Source organism: Mesoplodon mirus (genome assembly GCF_964341445.2).
Source record: "Mesoplodon mirus genome assembly, chromosome: 5".
In the NCBI taxonomy this organism is placed as follows: Eukaryota; Metazoa; Chordata; class Mammalia; order Artiodactyla; family Ziphiidae; genus Mesoplodon; species Mesoplodon mirus.
This window is the reverse complement of record NC_138980.1, coordinates 60,974,693-60,996,167: the sequence shown is the minus strand read 5'-3', so window position 1 is coordinate 60,996,167 and position 21,475 is coordinate 60,974,693. Positions and strand designations below refer to the sequence as shown.

The 21,475-nt window shown below is 36.0% G+C and overlaps 2 protein-coding genes across 10 annotated transcripts in view; one reads left to right on the top strand and one right to left on the bottom strand.

Annotated features, from left to right (window-relative positions):
* The window catches only part of TCERG1 (transcription elongation regulator 1), a 60,239-nt gene extending 44,322 nt beyond the window's left edge, over positions 1–15,917 (top strand). For 8 of the 9 annotated variants that reach the window (XM_082623454.1, XM_082623453.1, XM_082623452.1 and 5 more), the window contains 8 exons: positions 133–251; positions 4,456–4,606; positions 8,701–8,865; positions 9,129–9,311; positions 11,276–11,455; positions 12,147–12,230; positions 13,553–13,653; positions 14,840–15,917. In XM_082623454.1, the coding sequence (XP_082479580.1) occupies positions 133–251; positions 4,456–4,606; positions 8,701–8,865; positions 9,129–9,311; positions 11,276–11,455; positions 12,147–12,230; positions 13,553–13,653; positions 14,840–15,041 (1,185 nt within the window). In that variant the 3' untranslated portion in view covers positions 15,042–15,917. Of the gene's footprint in view, positions 1–132; positions 252–4,455; positions 4,607–8,700; positions 8,866–9,128; positions 9,312–11,275; positions 11,456–12,146; positions 12,231–13,552; positions 13,654–14,473; positions 14,568–14,839 lie in introns of all 9 variants that reach the window. The other variant, XR_014294249.1, reaches the window with a different exon arrangement.
* Positions 15,918–19,241: 3,324 nt separating this feature from the next.
* GPR151 (G protein-coupled receptor 151) lies at positions 19,242–20,504 on the bottom strand (the record flags this gene model as incomplete). The annotated part of the gene is made up of 1 exon (XM_082622600.1): positions 19,242–20,504. The coding sequence occupies one exon, from the start codon at positions 20,502–20,504 to the stop codon at positions 19,242–19,244; it is 1,263 nt and encodes a 420-aa protein (XP_082478726.1).
* Between the last annotated feature and the right edge of the window lie 971 nt (positions 20,505–21,475).

Here is a 21,475-nt window from a genome sequence, read left to right as displayed (position 1 = left end):
GCGGGAGGGGCCACAGCGGTGAGAGGCCTGCATACCACACACAAAAAAAAGAGAAGCAAAGATCCTACACTTTGGTATTTAGATTACCTATATGAAAGACTAACTTGTCAAATTGGTTTATTTTTGTAATAGGTATTTGATCAGTATGTAAAGACCAGGGCAGAGGAAGAACGCAGGGAAAAGAAAAACAAAATAATGCAAGCCAAGGAAGATTTCAAAAAAATGATGGAAGAAGCAAAATTTAATCCAAGGTATATGGTTTATTACTATCAAATATCAAAGTATATATATATTTTCTCCTAGATCAGTTGAATATATATATGTGTGTATACACACACACACACAGAGACACACACACATCTTTTGGACTTCTGGACATGAAAAACTTCTTGTTTCATTATTGGTTTCTGCCTTTCTAAGAATCTTCGTTCTTTGGAGGGAATCCTTGGTGCTCTGTGAGGCATTGGTTTTCAAGAAAGGATACCTTTGTTTTAAAAGCTTCCCTCTGAGAATAAGTTTCCTTCTCTGGAAACTGGTAAATGATTAAAAATCTGTCCCTGTCTTCTTAAAGTTTTACACATAATGAATTGCAGAGTGGGAACATTATTTTGATTAAATTGAAGTGGTGAAGGACCTTTCATTTCAAAAACTTCTAAGTGTCTAGATTATTGTCTTGTCTGACATTTTCATTTAATTGTTAATATATTGAATATATGTAAAGGGCTAAAGAAAAGGAGACATTTTAAACTTATGTGCTTAGCATTATAATAACAATAGCATCAGTTATTGGATATTTTAGATGTATGAACTTACACATATATGCAGTTAAAGTACATGCATATGTGTATGTATATTATCACATTCAGTCTTCAAAACAACCAATGTGATTTAGGTGCTCATATCCTACCTATTTTACAGATAAGGAAAGTAAGATATATGCAAATTAGGTAACTTCCCTGAGTGAATGTGGGATTTCAACTAGGTTCCAGTATTACACAGAATAGTCAAGACAGGGAGAATCACTTTCTTGTAGAGATACTAAGTTGCTTTGAATATACCAGAACATGGAAAATCTCTAAAACTATGGGGTAGAATCATGGAGTCTCTGGGTTAAATGGCACTTTTTATAAAAGTTTATCTTGTTTAAACAGTTATTTTTGTCAGTGGAGACAGGGAAGAGTATTGTTGTTTGGAAAAGTGTATTTGGTACACGTTTTCAAAAGTGTATATTTGAAAAATGAAGAGAAACTTAACGGCGTTATTAATACAGATTTCATAAAAGCAAGCTGAGTATTTGTGACCATAAAGAATGTAATATTCTTCCGAGGTTAACAGAGTTTCAGACTTCCCAGGGGGTCTTGGGCTTTTTCTTAATCAAAAGGGTAAGTACATGGGTCAGTGTAATTGCAACTGGGTTATAAAAGACGTTTTGGAAGGCAGTTGAGGAAATTGGAACATGAATTGGTATTATATAATATTAGAGATCAGTAATTTTCTTGGATATTGTGGCTCTGGAAGAAAAAGGATTTAGTCTCAGGAGATGTATGCTGAAATGTTTATAGATGGAGTCTCATGATGTCTTCAGGTTATTTTCAAATGATTCAGCAAAATATATCTATAAAAACCCTTTATGGGTCTGGGAATAATTGAGACTCCAATGAGATTTCTCTTTTGTGGATTTGACAAATTAAATCTTGCTGTATCACAGTACCCTACTGATACTCTTTTGGGGCAGATAGAATTGTTGAAGTGATCTTTACTATGCAGGTTACTTCAGAAACTGGGAGTCTTAGCACTTGGGGCATTGTGCTGTATTGCTAAATTGATGCATTTTAATACTAGCATAGAGATTAGGACCGATTTTAGTAAGTAGTAGAAAACAGAGGAAAAACTTAAAGTTGAGAAAATACTGTCCATAGACCTACTTTGAATTGGGAAAAGACCACTAGCACAAAGTTCTTCAGTACAATTCATAGATATAAAGCACTGGAGTTTATTCCAAGGGAAAGAATGGCTGGGGAGAATTACCTAACTTTAGTGCCTGTTTCTTCTATGTCTTTTTTCTTTTTTAATGGAGATTTCAGGTATACCTCCTATGGTCAACTCCGAGTCACTATACTCTTTCCCATCCCCTACCACCAACCAACTATCCACCTCACTTTTTTCCTGCAAAGGATTCTCTACCTTTTCTGTTATAAAATAGCATTTTTGGAGTTAAAAGATGAGTCATATGAAAACATCTCTACGGGAATCTAATGCTTAAACTTCATTATAGTCTCTCTTCTGGTAAAATATAGATATATTTTACATATTTTTTAACCTATTCTAAAATAAATATAAAATAATTGAATTCTCACTTTTATACATTGATTTTACATTTTAAAAAGTTTAATCATAGTAGTAATTGTTTTTTTTTTGGTCTTAAAATTATAAAGCAAGGTATACTTAATTTATCATGAAAAGAAAATAGATTTAATGGACTACATATTATCCCTTTTCTGGGGTATGCATTTTTATTTTACCATATAATTTTATTATGGTTACATATCCAATGTATGTATATGTATGGTTACATACCCAGTTTTGCAATGTATCCTTTTGTTAAAAATGTTGAATTAATGAAGTTAGATATTTTGAGTAATACCAGTTGCATATAAAAAGATTGTTAGAATCTGGCTTTGGTTAGCAAAGCTTAAAAATAGCAAATGTTAGCAGTGAGTAGTACACCTATTCTTCAGTTGATGTTTTTTTTTTTTGTTTTTGTTTTTTTTTTTTTTTTTGCGGTATGCGGGCCTCTCACTGTTGTGGCCTCTCCCGTTGCGGAGCACAGGCTCCGGATGCGCAGGCCCAGCGGCCATGGCTCACGGGCCCAGCCGCTCCGCGGCATATGGGATCCTCCCAGACCGGGGCACGAACCCGTATCCCCTGCACCGGCAGGCGGACTCTCAACCATTGCGCCACCAGGGAGGCCCCAGTTGATGTTTTAAACTCTAAATTCTAAAGTTAACCAGCCATTTTTTTCTTGATAATTAAAGTAGTAATTTAATCTTTGTGTTAATACCTAAGAGGAGGTGTTTTACTTTTGAATTGAGATAAGTAGTTTTATAGGGGAAAGTAAGCTTTATTTTTCATCTCTAAAAACGTGCTAAATATGGGAATGTTTATTATAAGTGTGAATTCTTACTATGTAAGGTGAAATATATTCAAATATATGAAAGCATTATAAATGCCTTTTATTCATGAAGAAACTTTTAATACTTAGATTCATTAGCCCTCATAGACCTTAATTTTCCATATCTCTGCTGGAACTCCCTAATTGTTCATCCATTAAAATCATGTTTTAAATTCTTTGAACATATTTTTTAATTCTTCCAATATAATTGTAATAGTTTTAAAGGATTTGTCTATATCTAAAACAACATCTGGGCATCCTGGGATAATTTCTATTGGCTTAAAAATTTTTTTTCGTATGGATCCCATGTTTCTTTGTATGTTTAGTGATTTTTAATTGAATATTGGAAATTGTGGATAATAGGTAAAGACTCGAATCTGTTATCTTTCTCTCAAGAGTGTGTATTCTTATTTTAGCAGGCCAATTACAGGCCAGTCACTTTAATTTTAGGTTTGATTTTATGCTTTGTTAGTATGGATCTCAGAAAGCGGAAGGTGTTTTGTCAAACTTCCGACTTTGTCTCCCTTGTGGATCTTTTGTGGGCTTTGTTGTCTTAATATTGTTCTTTTTCCAGCACTACTCAGTGTCTGGTATCTCTTTTTTTGCTCTTAAGCATGTAGCAGTTTGGTACCAGGAGTGGTCTTTCTGCTGTTTTATAGCTTGGATTTGGCTATCTACTTATTCATGAGGGATTTCGAAATGGTATTCTTCTGGGGTAGTACCCTCTTTCTATAGCTTATTCCTCTGCCACTTTAGCACCGAAACTCTGATCTCTGCTGCTTCTAGCTCATTGGGACCACTGTACTCTGCTTGGACTCTACCTCTTTGCATTTTGGGAAATTGTCCTGATGGACAGTGCCAAGGGGCTTCTTACCTCAGTCTTACTCTACCTGTTGTCCACTGCTTGAAATCAATTGCCTCATATATTTTGTCCGGATTTATAGTTGCTTATGGAAGGAGAGCTAATTCAATAAGAGTTACTCCACCATGGCTGGAAGCAAGAATTCAGCCTCATCTTAGGGTGGAAATAGACTCTTTAAGTCTCTTGAAGCACACAAATTCTTTGCTGTCAGATGTCTGTCCCCCTAACATCATGCTGATAGTGTACAGATCTCTCACCACATTTTCACTCTTTAGCCCTTTCACTCCTTCCTGTAGGCAGATGTTGGGACTCATTGTCTTGTTGGCACATATTCTTACTGGGAAGATGGTATCGTCTGCTGTACCTTTCTACAAGTAGAAATAGCTCTACCAAAGTTAGCACACTTGCCATTTTGTTACAGAGCTACTTTTAGTGAATTTGCAGCCAAGCATGCTAAAGATTCAAGATTCAAAGCAATTGAAAAGATGAAAGATCGAGAAGCCTTGTTCAATGAATTTGTGGCAGCTGCAAGGAAGAAAGAGAAAGAAGATTCGAAGACCAGAGGTGAGAAGGTAAGAAGGTTTTAGTTCCAGTGGTGTGATTGATGGGAGTGTGAATGGGAAGGGACTGAACTGGTGCTGCATTTCTAATCTCATTCATGGGCATAAATAACAGGACCCACATTTATTGTTTAGCTTTTTAAGTTAACTTTTACAGTTGTTTATATTATCACTTTACTTCCATAATGCATACAGTTTAGTAGTGTCACTAAGCTGCATAGATTTTCTTTAAATTTTATTAATACTAGGATGCCCAGTAAGCCCAGAACTGGTTATTAGGCCTATCTATCCACTGGTGCCTGCCTGCTAAGATTTCAAGGTTCTTTATAAGTAGTAACATTTAAGTTTTTCAAAAAGCTTCTTTGTATTTTTTGCCCTCTAAAAGATAGCATTTTAGTGACTTTCTAATCTTCTAGTAAACATAGCTTACATATGAATTATTGCTTATCAGAATTAAAGGTCCGCTATTAAAGATTAATGAATTCCAAATGTCATTTGACAGTGGTGTCGGGGGTGGAGAGGAACTCACCACTGAGGAGGCAGACTGCTAGGGAGGTGGCACCAGTGGTGCGTAAACCATCAAAACATGCAGCCACTCTCCTTAGTGACCCCGTGTGCTTTGTGAATAGAGAAAAAGAACCTCTGAAGCTTTATCATTCTTGACATTTTAAATTGCCTCTTATCCTAGAAAGTTAAAATATTACAGATTCTATTAAGAAATGTTGTTATGGAAGTAACACCACTCTTATTGGGAGGAAGCCTCTTTCATTGAAAATAGCAACAGTATTAGGTGAAATAACTTTTGTCAGAAATAACTGAAATTTCCTGATTATCTGATTTATTATGCTTCAAGGTAGATTTTTCCAGAATTATTTCACTGTTGACTGTCTTTGGTAAATGATTATGCTTCTCAGAGGAAATGTGCAAGGTTAAGTTCTGCATAAACATTTTGACTGTTGAATTAGAATCGTGTCAATGAATTGTTTCCTACTTTTGACTTTTAGTAAGAACCTATTTTTTTTAAAGAAAACTAAGTAAATAAATGTTTGATACTGTATGATTGCTTTTAAACAAATTGAATGTTTTTCTCTTTGCATTTGTAACTAATGTTCTTTTTCTAAACACTTTTTTTGGTAATTATTTTATGTATTCTGTTTTATAACAAGTGGATAGACTTTACAGTTTTGTGCTGTGTGGCCTGTCAATCAGTTTGGTCTGACAGCTGTCAATCACTGCTATGCAAAGTATTATGGGATTCTCTAGTGAGGAAAGAATTGATATCTCTCTGTGTAGTCACTTTAGCCTCCCACAGTTCCAGTACATTACATTTTTTTTTAGTCTTTTTCCTTATGAAGTAATGAGAGTTGTGCCCAGGATGTGTTAATTAAAATAAGAAATTAAATAGACATTACATCTAAATGAACTTAATATATTCAGCTTTACTTTCTTTTGATTGTAAAATTTGAATTCTCTAAATTAAAGGTTTATCTTTGTACTATTACATTGAAAAAAAACGAAATTACCGAAGTAAAACTTTCTCAGCCAATTTAAAGAATGCAAAATCAATCACTAGGTTATGAAAGCAGAAATCTTTATAAAGGTTTAAATGTACTTTTTATACTCACATTTTGAGAAGTATCTGGTTAATGAAGTTTTACCACTTCATGACTTTCACTGTGTATTTATTCTTGTGAAGTATATTGGCAGTACGTTTTTTAAAAATGGCATTTTAGCTATGTGTAATTGAACAGTAAACTGGTATACTGGAGTTTCTTTGTTCTTAAGATTCCTAACTGGTCTTTGTAACAGTTAGACAATTGAATCAATAGCTGAACAGTAAAAATTTAAAGGTAATTACTTGCTGAGTCAAAAACCTGTGAAGGGCATTGACTTTTGGTGAAATCCTTTTTTTCTCTTTAGTAGGCATTTTCAAGCTAAAGGGTGCAATCATCATTTTCATGTAGCTTTTCACTGGTAGTTTTATAAAAAATGCCCCCAAAGCTGTTTTACTGGACCATTTTGTTTACCAAAGTAGCTACCCTCTAGTTTTTGTTTATTTTATTGTAATTTATTATTATTATTATAACCAATTTTTATTAAATTGTGTTTCAAATAATTTATTTTTTGGAACAACAGATTTGAAGTTGCATATAATGGAGTTAATCCTCTTATGAAGTTGGCATTTTTCTCTCTTCCCCCTCTTTTGAATTAGCTGCTGAGCAGGTTTTGTTTCAGTACATTTCTCCTTTTTTAACTAAACAGCTTAGTTGGTAAGGTACTTCCATTTTTGGAGAGAAGAAAATAGGGACAGTAGGACCTTGAATTGTTGCTAATGGAAATTGACATTTATGCAGTTGTTAAATAATTCTTCTCATATAAAAAGCAGCTTCAGTAAGCCATTTGTAGCCTGTCATGGTAATATCCACAGTGAAAGAAGTTAAATTTTATTTAAAGTTCACTTTGTTTATACATCATATGTTTTTTAAACTATATGATAATTCTTTATAGGCTTCATGTCTAATGTTTGAAATATTTTTAAGTTAATGTAAATTCTTATGGCTTAGAAAGATTCCTATTTGATGCAGCTTACATGTTTTATTTAACGTAAATTTTGCCTTCTAGCTATCCCATGCATCTGGAAATTTGGTGTTCCTTGTATCAGATACAAAGTTAAACAGATGAACAGAAAAGTTATGTTACATCGCTACCTCAAGTAGTTTCTTTATTGCCATCTAGAAATATTGGGCTTATGAGTTATTTCTCATTAATCCTAACAGTCAAGAGCCAAGTTAGGTGAGTGGAGAAATCCACAGCTGAATAGCTCATCTTTTAAAAAGTTCTCTAATGCAGAAGCTCTGTTTTTTATAACCTTACAAGTGTTTTCTAGAAAGGACATCTACCTCCCTTTTAATCCTCTAGTAGGAGAAATGAGGTTACAGCGAGAAGTGAGAGGGTTGGAATAGGCAGAAGGAATGATTCATTTATTTTGTGCCTACACAAAAATTCTGATTCCATTTCTAATTTCTCATTCCCTTGGTCAGGTAGGAAGGCAGCATGTTTAATTCCTATGGGGAGGAGAGGTTCTTGACCTGGTCAGAATCCTCTGTTGAAATGACTTTAGCTACCTCGGATGTCTTCCCTGGTAGCAGTACATAATAATTTAAATGAGACTGAATTTTAGAAGAGGTCCTCAAAGTGCATTAAAGTGCATTTTTTTCTTCTCATTAAAAAGGTAAAATTTTTAACAATTCTAACAAATTTTTCCAGTTTTAACAATTTGGAAGAGATGTTCTAAGTATTATATATGTTGACACTAAAAGGTTAATATTTAATACCTTTAGTATAATGTTACTAACTTGGTACTTGATTTGTTAAGAACGTTAATTTCATTGGCACTTATATTCTGGTGAAGGCATACATGTTTAATGGCTAAAGAGCACAGGAAATCTGAATGTAGTGTTTTTTTTTAGAAATGACTAATTATGACCATAGAAATTCTATAAATTTCTTTCATATAAAGGTAAAAACATTGCTCTTTTTTAAAACCAAAATATAAAAGTTTACTCTATTTTTGTTTGTTTTTACACATTTGACAGTATAGTTTCAGATTTGTAATGAATAAGACTTGCTCTTTGTGCTCAACTGTTTCTAAATTCCCCTATTAGTTTTAACAAACAGTTTTATTCATCTGCTTTTTAAAATATTCTTGCTATCTTGATGTTGAAGTATTTTTGCCATTAGTTCATAAGCCTGAATCTAATGGCAAATTCATATTCTTCATAAAAACATGGCAGTTCTGAGATCAAAAGTTATAAACAACCTAAAAAAGTTGTTTCTATATTTGAATAATTTCATTGAAGAATATGATTTATTTTGAATTTGGTAGATTTTAAATGAGAGCCTATATGTGTATTGATTTTTATATTTCTCGTAAAAGAGCAATTCTGATTTTCTTTTTTACTAAAATTCTGCTCTAACTGCATTAAAAAAAGTTATTCTCATCTTTAAGGTAAGTGAACTTTTTTTCTAATTGTAAACATTTATATATGAGGAATTTCTTATGGCATATTGTTTTCTTCCCACCTCACACCTGTTTTGAAATACAGATAAAATCAGATTTCTTTGAACTATTATCTAATCATCACTTGGACAGTCAGTCTCGATGGAGCAAAGTAAAAGACAAAGTAGAAAGTGATCCACGTTACAAAGCAGTGGATAGTTCATCAATGAGAGAAGACCTTTTCAAACAGTACATTGAAAAAATAGCCAAGGTAAGCATTGTGTTTATTCATATAGTAACCATGGAATAGTAAAATTCTTAATTGCAGTATAAAGGCATTTGCTACTGTTTTGGGTTTAGAATTTTTCTTGTTGGTATTCCTAATAGACTCTCTAGTAGTTGACTTTGAAATGAGTGTTTAGGTATATTGGTTAAAAACTAGGTTTGAAATTTTGTATTTGGCAAACTAGTTATTCTGTGGAGGCATATTTTGATGGAGTTAGTAAGAAGGTTAATGTAATTTCACTTTTACAGAATTTAGACTCAGAAAAAGAAAAGGAGCTTGAAAGGCAAGCCCGCATTGAGGCAAGCCTTCGAGAACGAGAAAGAGAGGTGCAGAAGGCTCGTTCAGAACAAACAAAAGAAATAGATCGAGAGAGAGAACAGCACAAACGAGAAGAAGCTATCCAGAATTTCAAGGCTCTTCTGTCTGATATGGTATTACTCTTTTGCTTTTTTCTCTGGAGTACTGGATATTAGAAATCTATTACATTACCTCATTAGTGGACATTTTAATATTCTTTAAATTGACTCAGATATAATTTAGTAAGTTACCTATAAAGTATTCTAAAATTGAGTACTTGGTATTAACATCATTAGAATAGGAAAACCCTAGTTATTTAAAATTTTCAGAGGTTTGATGTTTTGTATAAAAATTCATGATCTTTTAGTCTCAAAGCTTTTTAAAAAATTATCCTTGATGAAGTCATCTTAAATCATCACACACTTGCATGTCATAGTAATAAAGTGTGCTGAACATAAGTTCATCTTTTGATGATTTGGGTCATCATTGTGATGATCAGTTATTGTACATGTAGACGGTATGGAATGTAGGACTGGAGGTGTCCTGACCCCTGGGATTTTTTTTAAAAATCCTCCTGTATTATCCAGGGTTGTTGAGGTAGGTAGGGTTTTTTCTCCCTACACCAAATGCCCCCAGACCACTCTGCTGTTCTATTTGTTTTTTCCTCTTCTCTTTGTCACTTGTCTCTCCTACTGTTTCTTTTCTTTCTTTCAACAAGGCTCTTCTCATCACTCCTGTTGCTTCTTCTGATTTCTTCCCTTGCTTCTGCTGATCTGTTTTCAATGACTTTTTTCCATTCTCTGGACAATTACAGTTTCTTGTTTTCTCTCTCTGCCTCTGCTTCCCCCAAATTCATCCTCTGTATTGCAATCACAGAAGTCTTTGTAAAAAGCAAATCTGATGCTTTTGTCACTCTCCCTGTTACTTGAAGAAGGTAAAGGTCCTCCCTACTTCTGGAAGTTAGCTACATTTCAAATTCAGTCTCCTTAGCATAATATAAAAAACTGTTCATTCCTTGACTCCCTACCTTCATATTACCTTATCCTCTTTGGTTTCCTCTCTTGCCCCCTAAGCTGTAGCTTTGCTGAACTTACCTTTAATGAACCATACTTAGTTTAATGAATGCTACCATTACACATGCCAATCCCTTCACCTATAATGCTTTTAAATTTCCCACCACAGTGGCAAACTTTGTCATTCTTGAGGAGCACACTCAAGTATCTCTCTGTAAGGCTGATCCTGACCCATCTGGGCAGATTTGATCTCACTGTTGCCATTTACCAAACTTGTGCTCAGCATATACCTTTGCAGCACTTATTACATGTTAGTGCAGTTCTTTGCTTATATGCCTATCTTCCCTACAAAAAGTAAGCCCTTTGAAGGAAGACATAACTGTGTTATTTATTTAGTATTCCCAGTGCCAAGTTCAGTGTTCACCTGACATGTTCTTAGGTGCTTGATAAATGTTGGTTAAATAAATGTTTCTATATTTTTCTTCTTTCTTACTTTTCTGTCTTTTCAGCATCCCATATTTCGTAGCATTGGCAGCATTGTGACTTAACTTGTAATGCCATTACCATCCATGCAGCATACCTTTCTGCTGGTTGCTGAACCAGCCAGACCTGTTATCTTGTTAATGAAGTTAATTCCTGCTTGTGTGTGAAAGTGTCACTTCCAATATGTAGTTAAGTCCCAAATTGAGCTCAAGAAAAAAATTTTTTATCTGGTGAGCTGCTTGTGCTGTGAGATGGTATATTTCCTCTTTTATTTATATCCATTTCTACTACTACCAGAAGTTGGTAAGATGTTCAGTAGAGTACCTAGGTACTTAAAGTTCTTAGGGACCATGGTTGATGGGAGATAGCTTCTCTTCATCCTTGCCACCTCTAAACCCATACTACATAACTTAGGTGAGCTCTGGGAGGTGAGATTTCTGGCTTAAAGAAGTAGATTTTCAGTGACTGCTTGACTAAGATGGAGTCATCAGAAACTTCTTTTATTAAGTGTATTGTTCCTAAACCAAATAAATGAGTCTTTTATTGATGAAATAATGAAAAGGTAAGTCTGTTTGGTGATAGATACCATTCTCTGTTTTCAGGTACGTTCTTCAGATGTGTCCTGGTCTGATACTCGGAGGACTCTTAGGAAAGATCACCGCTGGGAATCTGGATCCTTGTTGGAAAGAGAGGAGAAAGAGAAGCTTTTTAATGAACACATTGAAGCACTTACCAAAAAGAAGAGGGAGCACTTTAGGCAACTTTTGGATGAAACTTCTGCAGTAAGCGGCTCTTACTTTTCTACTTTAATCTAGATGAATCTTTGTTAATAATTCCCAAAGTAAAACATTGATATGACTTTTAATGTCATTCTCTTTAGACCCATTACTGGAGTTCATGGGTTTTATGACACTTTCTTCTCTGATTTTTTTGTTCATTTACTTAAGTAAAATGTTGATGGTACTTCCACTGTTTAGAAGTTACTTCCTTTTGCAGTTATTAAGTTCGTATCTGCTCCCTTAGTAATTCCATATGTCCTTAGCTGTGTGTGATCATTGATGCTTCCTGATGATAGAGTTAATAGATTCCTTCTTTTGCTCCATTTTCAATTTGGTACCGTGGCCCTCTTGTTTGGCAGTTTGTACCCTCTGTTCAGGTTTTGCTCCTATTTATCTGATCTCTCTTTGGTGATGGTTTCTTCAGAAGTTACGATGTTGCCCATGGAGATACAGGGTTTGCAGGTGATTGTCTTAGGTCACCTTGAAAGCATGGCCATGAACATAACTCTCTTGGCAAGCCAACAAAAAGAAATTGCATTAAAGCTGCTTCCCTGTCCCTAACTTAGTCCAGTTATGCCTGGGCATTACAAGAGGTTGCAGGTCAGTGTAATATTATGTACTATATGTGCTGCAGTTTGATCCCCTCGATAAATGTGAGTTCTATTTATGTTTTTTATTCACTTGTCTTTCAAAGATTACCTTAACATCCACGTGGAAAGAAGTAAAAAAAATCATTAAGGAAGATCCTCGGTGCATTAAGTTCTCCTCCAGTGACAGGGTAAGAAAATTTTGTCTGAGATTTACTTTCAGTTTATAAATATTAATTGGGTGCTTAATCAGCAGCACTAGTATCTTGACTGAAATGAAGCTGATGGTTTTAAGTGAATAACTTTTAAGTGTATGAGACATACATCTGAATTTCAAGTTTATATTTTCTTGTACAGTATATTAACAAGATAGCACAAGAGGAACTTTAAAAATTTAATCCTTGGGGTTAAACCTGTGTTTTGGGATCTTCTAAGAGACTAATGAAGCTATAGTTTTTATTTATTGTGTAGTCAGGTCCCACTAGATAGATATTATTCAGCCTGGCAGTTGGTACCAGGCTATCAAAGTGCTTGACTCTTACAGCCACGCTAGCAGAAAAACATGACATGATCTCTAGTTCTTGTATGCTCCAGAAACTTTGGAGTAGGGGAACCTCAGATGTGTGAGGTTTGCAGAAGGTGAGCTCTCTTCTGGTGCACTTTGGCTCCTGTGTAGGAGAAGAACTCACCAAGGGTCTGAAATAGTGAATGATGTCAAGGAAAGTGTAGCTTATTCCAGCTTATTCCAGTCCATTTTGTCCCTCAGCCTTCATATGTTCCTTCTTCCCATCATTCTGTCCTGGTTGGTTTCTCTAGGTCTAGAGTCCAAAAAGCCCATGATCTAATAGTCTTCCCCCTCCTACTCCATTAGGTGGAATTTTAGATGTGTGGACCGCAAAATATACGTGGTTGGAAAAGAGTGGTAGACGGATAGCTGAGAGATCCAGTCTCAGTCTCTAACTTTTCTGATTTTTAGAATTGATAATAAGGTCTTTTTTTTTTTTTTTTTTTTAAAGCTCAGAGTTTATACTTATCTTTGCTATTCCCTTACCAAGCTCCCTTACTGAGCTAAACGCTCAGTTGAACTTTAAAGTTCTGAGCATTATCTTATAAACTATGCCACATTATTTTTGTGCTTAAAGATATAAATACAGTCTGTAGGAATGCACATTTAACCCTTAATTTCCTTATTTTTATGATTGTGTACCCCTTGAGGTTGTTATGAAGGGTAAAGGAGATATCTTATAAAACCCTCAGCACAGTGTAGCACATAGCAATCCCTGAAGTTTTAGCTACTACTAATACATGGTTTGTCATTCTTGCTTTTTCCCTTAAAAATGTACGCTGCAGATTTTCCTTTTTAATGAATGTTACATGGATAAAATGTACCTTATTGCCTTTTTCTTTTGAATTATTTTATGTCGTGACTTACAGGTTGCTTGTTTAATAAATAATTGATACTAATTTTGGAATTAGTAGAATTTTCCCCCCTAATCTTACTGTCTTTTTGCAGAAAAAACAAAGAGAGTTTGAAGAATACATCAGAGACAAATACATCACAGCCAAAGCTGACTTCAGGACGCTTTTGAAAGAGACCAAATTTATAACATATAGGTGTGTGCAATGAAATGTTTCATATCAGCAGTCATTGTCTTTACTAGTCCTTACTCTGATGGCCAAAGCATACTTTGCATTCACACACATGTTGACATTATTAATTTTTAGGAATAAGAAGAAGGCAACTTTATCAAAGATTGAATACAGCCCATATCTACCCTTACCTTTTTTCTTTCTTTTTCTCTTTTTTTTCAAAGAAAGGGCCCAGATGTTAATTCTTATTTTGTGTTACCCACCCATCCAGTTTTTAAACATACTTTTGTTTTCACTTCACTGCTTTTTTAGAAGTATTTCCAAATATATAAGAATTGTATTTCATGAAGAGACTAAAAAAAAAAATCTTTCACTATCAATTATCTTTGCTTCCTCTGAAGACTATACAGTGTTCATTCTAAAGCTTGAAATCATCTTATATGAGCTCAGTAAAAACATTTTTTTCTCAGAGGAAAGCAGTTTGCTGGATACTTTGAAATTAAAATTTTAAATTACAAAATCAGAGCTTTAAAACAAATTTTCTCTGTAACATACCCAGTAGTTCCCCACCCCCAGCAAGTTGTCATCGGGAGAACAATTTTACATTGCTTAGCAATCAGTATGCAGGAAACCATTTTTGTTTCATGCTCCAGCTTTTCTTCTTTTAAGAGAAAAATTTGAAACATCTTAATGAAGGGTATGTGCACGGGAGGATAGATAGTGCTGAGGGTGTGGTTTTTAGGTATTTTGTGATTGGATTTTTTGGTCAGGATCCTTAATGTTTTGCATCAGCTTGGGCTTTTAAATTAGATGTGAAGTAAGACTTCTTTCTACATTTTTATAGTTAATTTAGTGAAAGATGTGAAAGTGAAAGCTTGTGAAAGATGCTGGGATTGGCAGCCCCGCAGACTGAAGTCCTCTGTTCATCCACAGAACAGGTACAGCACGGGCAAGATTTACCCACCCACCCTCAGCCCTGATCTGGAGGGACCACCAGTAGGGGTGGGAGGGTAATTCAGCTTCTGAGGCCCTTTCACTCCTTGGAGTCTTTGCTGAGGCGACTTACAAAGGTGACCACTGCAGTGAATTTTTCTTAAAAAAAAAAAAAAAAATGGAAACACAATTAGGAACTAGATGGACATTTCCAGCTCATTTCTGAAAGACCTATGAACAGCAGTCAGTAATTCTTGGACTTCTTTTCTTATTTCAGATCCAAAAAGCTAATCCAGGAATCTGATCAGCACCTGAAAGATGTAGAAAAAATTTTGCAGAATGACAAACGGTATCTAGTACTAGACTGTGTGCCAGAGGAGAGGCGCAAACTGATTGTGGCATATGTGGATGACCTGGATCGCCGGGGTCCACCCCCACCTCCCACAGCATCAGAGCCCACAAGACGATCAACAAAATAATTCTGAATACTCTTCCACAGGGGTGTCTGTTAATTCAAAACGCTTGCATGAGCCAATTTTCAGGTTTTTACATGTATGTGCATTAGTCAAACTATTGCAAAACCATCTGATGAACAGAAGGAGAAGCATCCGTGAACAGTTTCTGAACAGAGAACACTTTGGAAATATTTATGCTTTTCTTTGTGTGGCATGACTGACTTGCATACTCAAATATAGGCTGTCTCTAGTAAATCTAAAATCTTGAAGCTAAAAAATTATCCTTTTATGAGGTGTGGAAGTCAGTGACTTTTGGTGACGTTCTTTCTAGCAGTGTTACAATACATGCAAGACGTAAGAGCATTTGTGGTTTGAACTTGCAAGATGCAGATACCACAGACTCCAGAAGAACCTAAGTTGGGGTTTGTTTTGTTTTGATTTTGTTTTTTAAAGCGGGTAAAAGACAAAACACTGAAAATTGAATTCTTATCTTCCAGAGGCTAAGATTATTATAATGGACATACTTTTACCTTTGTCTCTAAAGAACACTTTAGTTTTATTTGTTCACTTATGTGCTTTGATTATCCCCTTTGAATTATAGGCCAAGTCTTGTTGTTTAGCCTAAGAGAAGATTTATTTAGTAATTTCTTCTCAGGTATGGAACCACGGTCGTAACTAACATGTTGACCAGACTAGGACTGCTGGTTAAAAACATTTTATTCACCATTAAGTGATCTTTATCAATATTCTGGATTAGACAACAAATTACCTTTCTTGGGTGTTCCCTGTAAACTGTACTCCTATTTGAATGTTAAATTTTTGTTTCTAAAGTTTAATTTTAAGATGTTTGAATGTTCAGTTTATGTATTTGAACTACAATAAACCAACCCTTTTTATATACGTGGATTGTATATGATTATTGTTATGTAATTTATAAATACTTCTTTTAAGCCTGTTCTTAATTTGGCACAAAGAAAGTTTAAATTTTGAATATCGCATCATTTTAAAAGGCTTGAATATAATAAATTACCTGCATCATAAAAGGGAAGGAATTTGTGAAGAACCATTCTGGTGCTCAGTCTCTTAGCAGTATCTTATTGCTTCATAGCAAGAAGATGCTGGTTTTTGTCTGTCTGTTTTCTTGTTTTTGTCTTTTATATTAACATATTGATGATGAATGCCTTTTTGGACTCCTTTCAATGTGTCATGCACATCATACCGTGAAACTTACCTTTGATTCCCAATCGCTCTTTCTAGCTTTACTTCCCCAGTTTAAAAAGATCCCTCTCTTTCATTTCTTCATAGATTTCTAGTTTGAGTTACCACATAAACAAAATGTTTAAGAAAAATATATGTTAACAGGATAAATTGTTTTCCCTGTTACCTCACACCTGCTATGATTGCAGCAAAACCTAAAAAAAGGGACAACGGTATTTGTATATGTTGTATGCATACAGACCCAGACATGCATCACACATACAAAAGTACAGTCACATCTCTGTGACTTAGTGCTTAGCTTAAATATATGAAGCGCCACAGAAATGATGTGAGTTCTATATGTAGAAACCTGGAGTGGGTTATCTGACTAAAGTCTAACCTATAAAATTGGTAATTAGCAGGATTTTTTAAAAATCCATTGAGTGATTTTGAAGCTTGTCAGAAGTGAAACAAAATGTGTGCCCAAAGGAACACAACTATTATAGAATAGGACTGTCCTACAAAGGTGGAGGTTTCTAGAATGCTTTATTTTGTTATTCTGAATTCCACATAATAATATTTGCCTACTCACTATGTTCCATTTCTCACCATAGAAAAGTGTGAAGAAAATGGTTTGGTGATACCTATTTTAATTTCCTACTTTTGCTGTAAAGTATTTGGGATTAATGTTTCACGTAAGGTGTAAATCAAACTTTCCTATGCAGATTTCTTAAAGGGAGCGAGGACTTTGTATATTAGGTTTTTTTTTTTTTAATTGAAGCATAGTTGATTTACTGTGTCATGTTAGTTTCAGGTTACAGCAGAGTGATTCAGTTATACATATGTATATACTTTTTCAGGTTCTTTTCCCTTATAGGTTATTACAAGATAGTATAGTTTCCTGTGCTATACAGTAGGCCCTTGTTCATCTGTTTTATATACAGTAGTGTGTGTATATTAATCCCAAGCTCCTGCCCCCCATTTATCCCCCTGCCCCCTGCCCCCCATTAGGTTCTTAATGACAGGGTCATTGTAATTACATTGTGTTTCAGTATCTTCATTTTGATGTGGAGCTTATCAGCAAGCTCTAAAAATACATGGTTTGTTGCGCTCTGATACCTGTGCAAGTGTTAAGGTCTGACCTCCCTGTAAAGCCCCCTTGTGCAATGATGATTTCAAAAGCAGCATTCAAGACAAAGACAGCTTTAAGTCTCCAAAACTATCTGAAGTAAAACATAATTGTTTTTATTTGTTTACAAGTTAAAATGTCACACAGTGAAAGCTTACATCCTACATTTACTAAAGATAATGAACATAAAAATATTTAATTCAAATAGTTCATCCAGTTTTAAAGGTAATCCAATTATATAACTATGGTCTAACAAGACAGTATTTTAGGTACTTGGGTTAACTGTGCTCTTGTGAGCCTTAAAATGAAATATGTTATGAACCAAGGCAAAAAGCCTTAACCTTCTGTGTTAAAATAGCAAACCATGACCATTTATAAAGAACAAACCAAAAACCCCACAGACTGTACATTAAAAAAAATTTCATCCACAGCATATTTTTATATTTTCTCCACTGCTTGCCCTAAGTGCAGTTTTTGTTTTTGTTTTTGTTTTTCAGAGAGAACCACTCAGTGAAAATATCCCAGAATTCCATTAGAGTAACCAAGAATCATGGATAAATGTCTTTATTTAATAGGGGAAGAAATGTTATCCTCATCGTTTTATTGGGTATGCTTTACCATGCTGTAAATTGAACAGTTACTGCTTGTTATTCAAATTATACTGGTAATACATTTTGGAATACAAAATTTTATCACTTTTTCTGTTAGCCAGATTCTCTGTCTTGGGTCCATTGAATTTTCTCTTTTCCATGCTAACTCTCTTTCTCTCTTCCTCCCTCCCTTTCTTCCTCTCTCTCTTTTTCCCCACTCCCCCCCCCCCACCCGCCTTGGGTTACTCTTGATAGTCTTTGTAACTTAAAAACCCTGAGGTATTTTAAAAGTTGGGCAAGGTTCATGTTCAATGTTAGAGCTATGTTTAATGCTCATTTAACAAAAAAATCACCATCTTTATATTTGAGGGTTACATTCACCAATTAATACCTTTATCATTAACCATAATGGTATGGTTAACAATAACATAGCTTATAGTTTATCTTGAGAGAAAGAAGATTTGGGGAGAAACATTGATTTCAGCTTGTAGAAGATTGTCTCCTGCTACTCTTTGGAAGAGGAGTTAATTGGGAGGAGAATTAAGGGTGGTTTTTAAGTTCTTTCTCAAAATCAGAATATAGAATATCATGATAGGCTGCTAAAATCCCCAGACTTAGAAACTGAAGACTCACAAAGGTGCTTTAAAAAGATCAATGAAGCAGATTTTAGTATAAGGCAAAGTCTGAATTTACTTAAACTTAGCCAAAATAAACCATGGTTTGAAATTAGCCCAGAATTGGAATAAGGTGATGTTCCTTATTCTTCAACCTTCAGTCATGGAAATTCTGTATGGATTTTCATCAAGTAAATGAACATTTCTTAAGCAAATGAAGATAACATTAAAATTTATGTGTTAAAAATCTCAAGTAGAAGTATTTTGAGCTCTGGTTATGTGCAATAAGGTTTGATAGGCGAAGTTAGAGTTAGCAGGTTCAGGAAGAAACTAAACGTAAAGAGATTGAACCTTTGACAGATAAGCTCCACTCCAGCCAGTACACGGCTGGTCCTAAGGACTACCCAGTAAAACAGCCATTGTGGACAAGTGACAAAACAGCTGGCCTTTCTAATCACTTGTGACAGAAGCATCTTCAAACAACACAGTTAATTCTTTGGATAACCAGGTTATAACATAGTTATTCTAATACGGTGTCCTACTTACCAAATTGCACATTTTGGAAATGCAGACTGTGAAGCCTTTTTGTAATTCCTAATGGTAATTTTATTATGTTTCATATGGCAAAGTCAACAATATTGATAAGCAGCATTACAAATAAATAACAGTAATCGCAATTCGTTTTGCTTTGAAACTATTTATCACCATCTCCTGTCTCTTCGTGTTCCCAGGGGATAGGGTCATTGTCCTGTACACAAGGGACTGTGTCTCTCTCATGCCAAAACTGCTCTACATCAGGGAGGATGGGAATCTCTGCCTTCTCAGCTTTCTCTTTGCTGGATGAGGGAGAGCCAGTTTTCTCTTTCTCTGGTATGGATGATGGGGATTCTGGAGATGGAACATTGTCAGGAAGGACCTGTGAGTTACCAGCGGGTGTTTCCTGAGACTCTGAAGCAGTTGGATGTTTTTTGGTTATCCATTTCCATGAGCCTTTTAAGCCTTCCTTGGACTCCTCTGACATCACTAGAAAAATGAGAGGATTTGCTGAAGAGATGGAAAACATTAGGACTTGAGACAGGGCTATAAAACCTTGCGGTGGGGCCGGGCCTCCGGCCTTCAGATGCCACATCCACAGCCACGCTATCCATTCAGGGAGCCACAGAATAGTGGAGGTGATGGCAATGCTCAGCAACATCACTGTGAGTTGCTTTGAGTGCATCTGGCTTCTAAGATTTTGAGTCTTAGTTCCTCGTTTCTGACATTGGCCATAAGCTCTCCAGAAATAAAAGCCGGCAAAGAGTAACGGAAGGCAAAATACCAGGAGAGGGTAGAGCTTACCAAACATTGACATGAACTCTTCGGCCATAGCGGGTACATCCATGAGGCACATTTCCACACCTGCGTGATGCCTGGTGGTGCTAAAGAACCATTCTGGCAGGGGTAGCAGGCTAGCCACGGCCCAGATGGCTGCCAGCACTGACCAGGTGGTGCAGTTGTGGATATTTTCTTGCTTGGCTGGGTCACATGCATACATGAAGCATACTTTGGCCACTGCAACGATGGTCAGGCTCTTGGCTGCCATGCACGTGTGGATGAACCAGTCAGAGGACTTGCAGACAAACCAGCCTAGATCCCAAACCCCTTTGGAGTATGCTGTAGCTCGGACAGGTGCAGAAAACATCAGGAGAGAGAGATCAGCCAGGCTGAGATTCAGAATCAGGGAGTGGATCATGGATGGCTTTCCTTTCCAAGCACTGTGGAGGAGGATGCCAATCACGCACAGATTCCCCACGAAGCCCACCAGGCAGACAGCCACCAAGAGAGCTGGGACTATGGTCCTCCAGTCCTTGGAGTCAGAGGGCAGGTACCCACCGGCAAAGTGGAGGTGAGCAAAGGACCCGTTCATGGTGCTGGAGTTGGAGTCTGCCAAGGCAGCTGTCAGCATCCCCCTTTCCATCCAGCTTCTACTTGCAGAAGTTAGCTTCTATTTGTCTTTCTGCCTTGGCTCTTTTGTGTAGGAAGTAAATACGTCATCGTCAGTGTCAACTGACACCTCTGGACCCTCCTCTTGCTTATTTCCTGAGAGCAGACTGTGGAAGAAGTTTGACTGCTAAGCTCGTCTCTGCTGCGTGTGCTATTTCTTGCCTGCACTGAGTGACAAGCCGCAGGAGAGCATGGCTGCTGCTCATTAGCAAGTCTAATATCAGACTGTCAGCTCTTTGGAGTAAAAAACTCCCCAATATACCCATCAATGATAAATGAGGAGAACATACATGTAAGTGAGTTATGTTCCTGGGGGGTCACTAGAGCCAGTCAAGGCATTTATTTTCAACTAGCTGTTTCTAAAGTTAGACCTCCGTCTGTAATACAGTAAACACCACATCTGAATAACCGAGTCTTTTACACTTAGGCACGTATTCAAATCACCTGCATGGCTTGAACCAGCAGGCCTGGAGTAGGGCCCTAAAATTTGCATTTCTAACAAGTTCCCAGGGGATGATGATGATGCGGGTTGGGGGAACCACACTTTTAAAGGAAGAACCAACACTGCTTTCCCCCTCCCCTCTGCAGGGTGAGCTTCCTCTTCTTTTACCAAACCCTCACCACCACTTCAGCCCCATCAACGGCTGGCTGAGGTCAAACACACGGAGCTAGATAATGAAAAAAAGCTGCTGGTAAGAAGTCCTATTAAAAAAATCTAATTATGGATTGCTCTAAGTTTAGTCTATTGCGAATTTTTTAGAGGTATTTTGGAGCACTGCATTAGAACGAGTTTACATACTAATAAGACTTTTAAACAAGTGATGGTGATTAAAGCAACCAAATGATGAATTAGGCTTCTTTTCAGAGAGAATTCCTAAAGGATTTACTGGCAAGTGAAATAAAAGGAAAATAATTTCTATGCAGAAGACATTTACGAGATTTTAA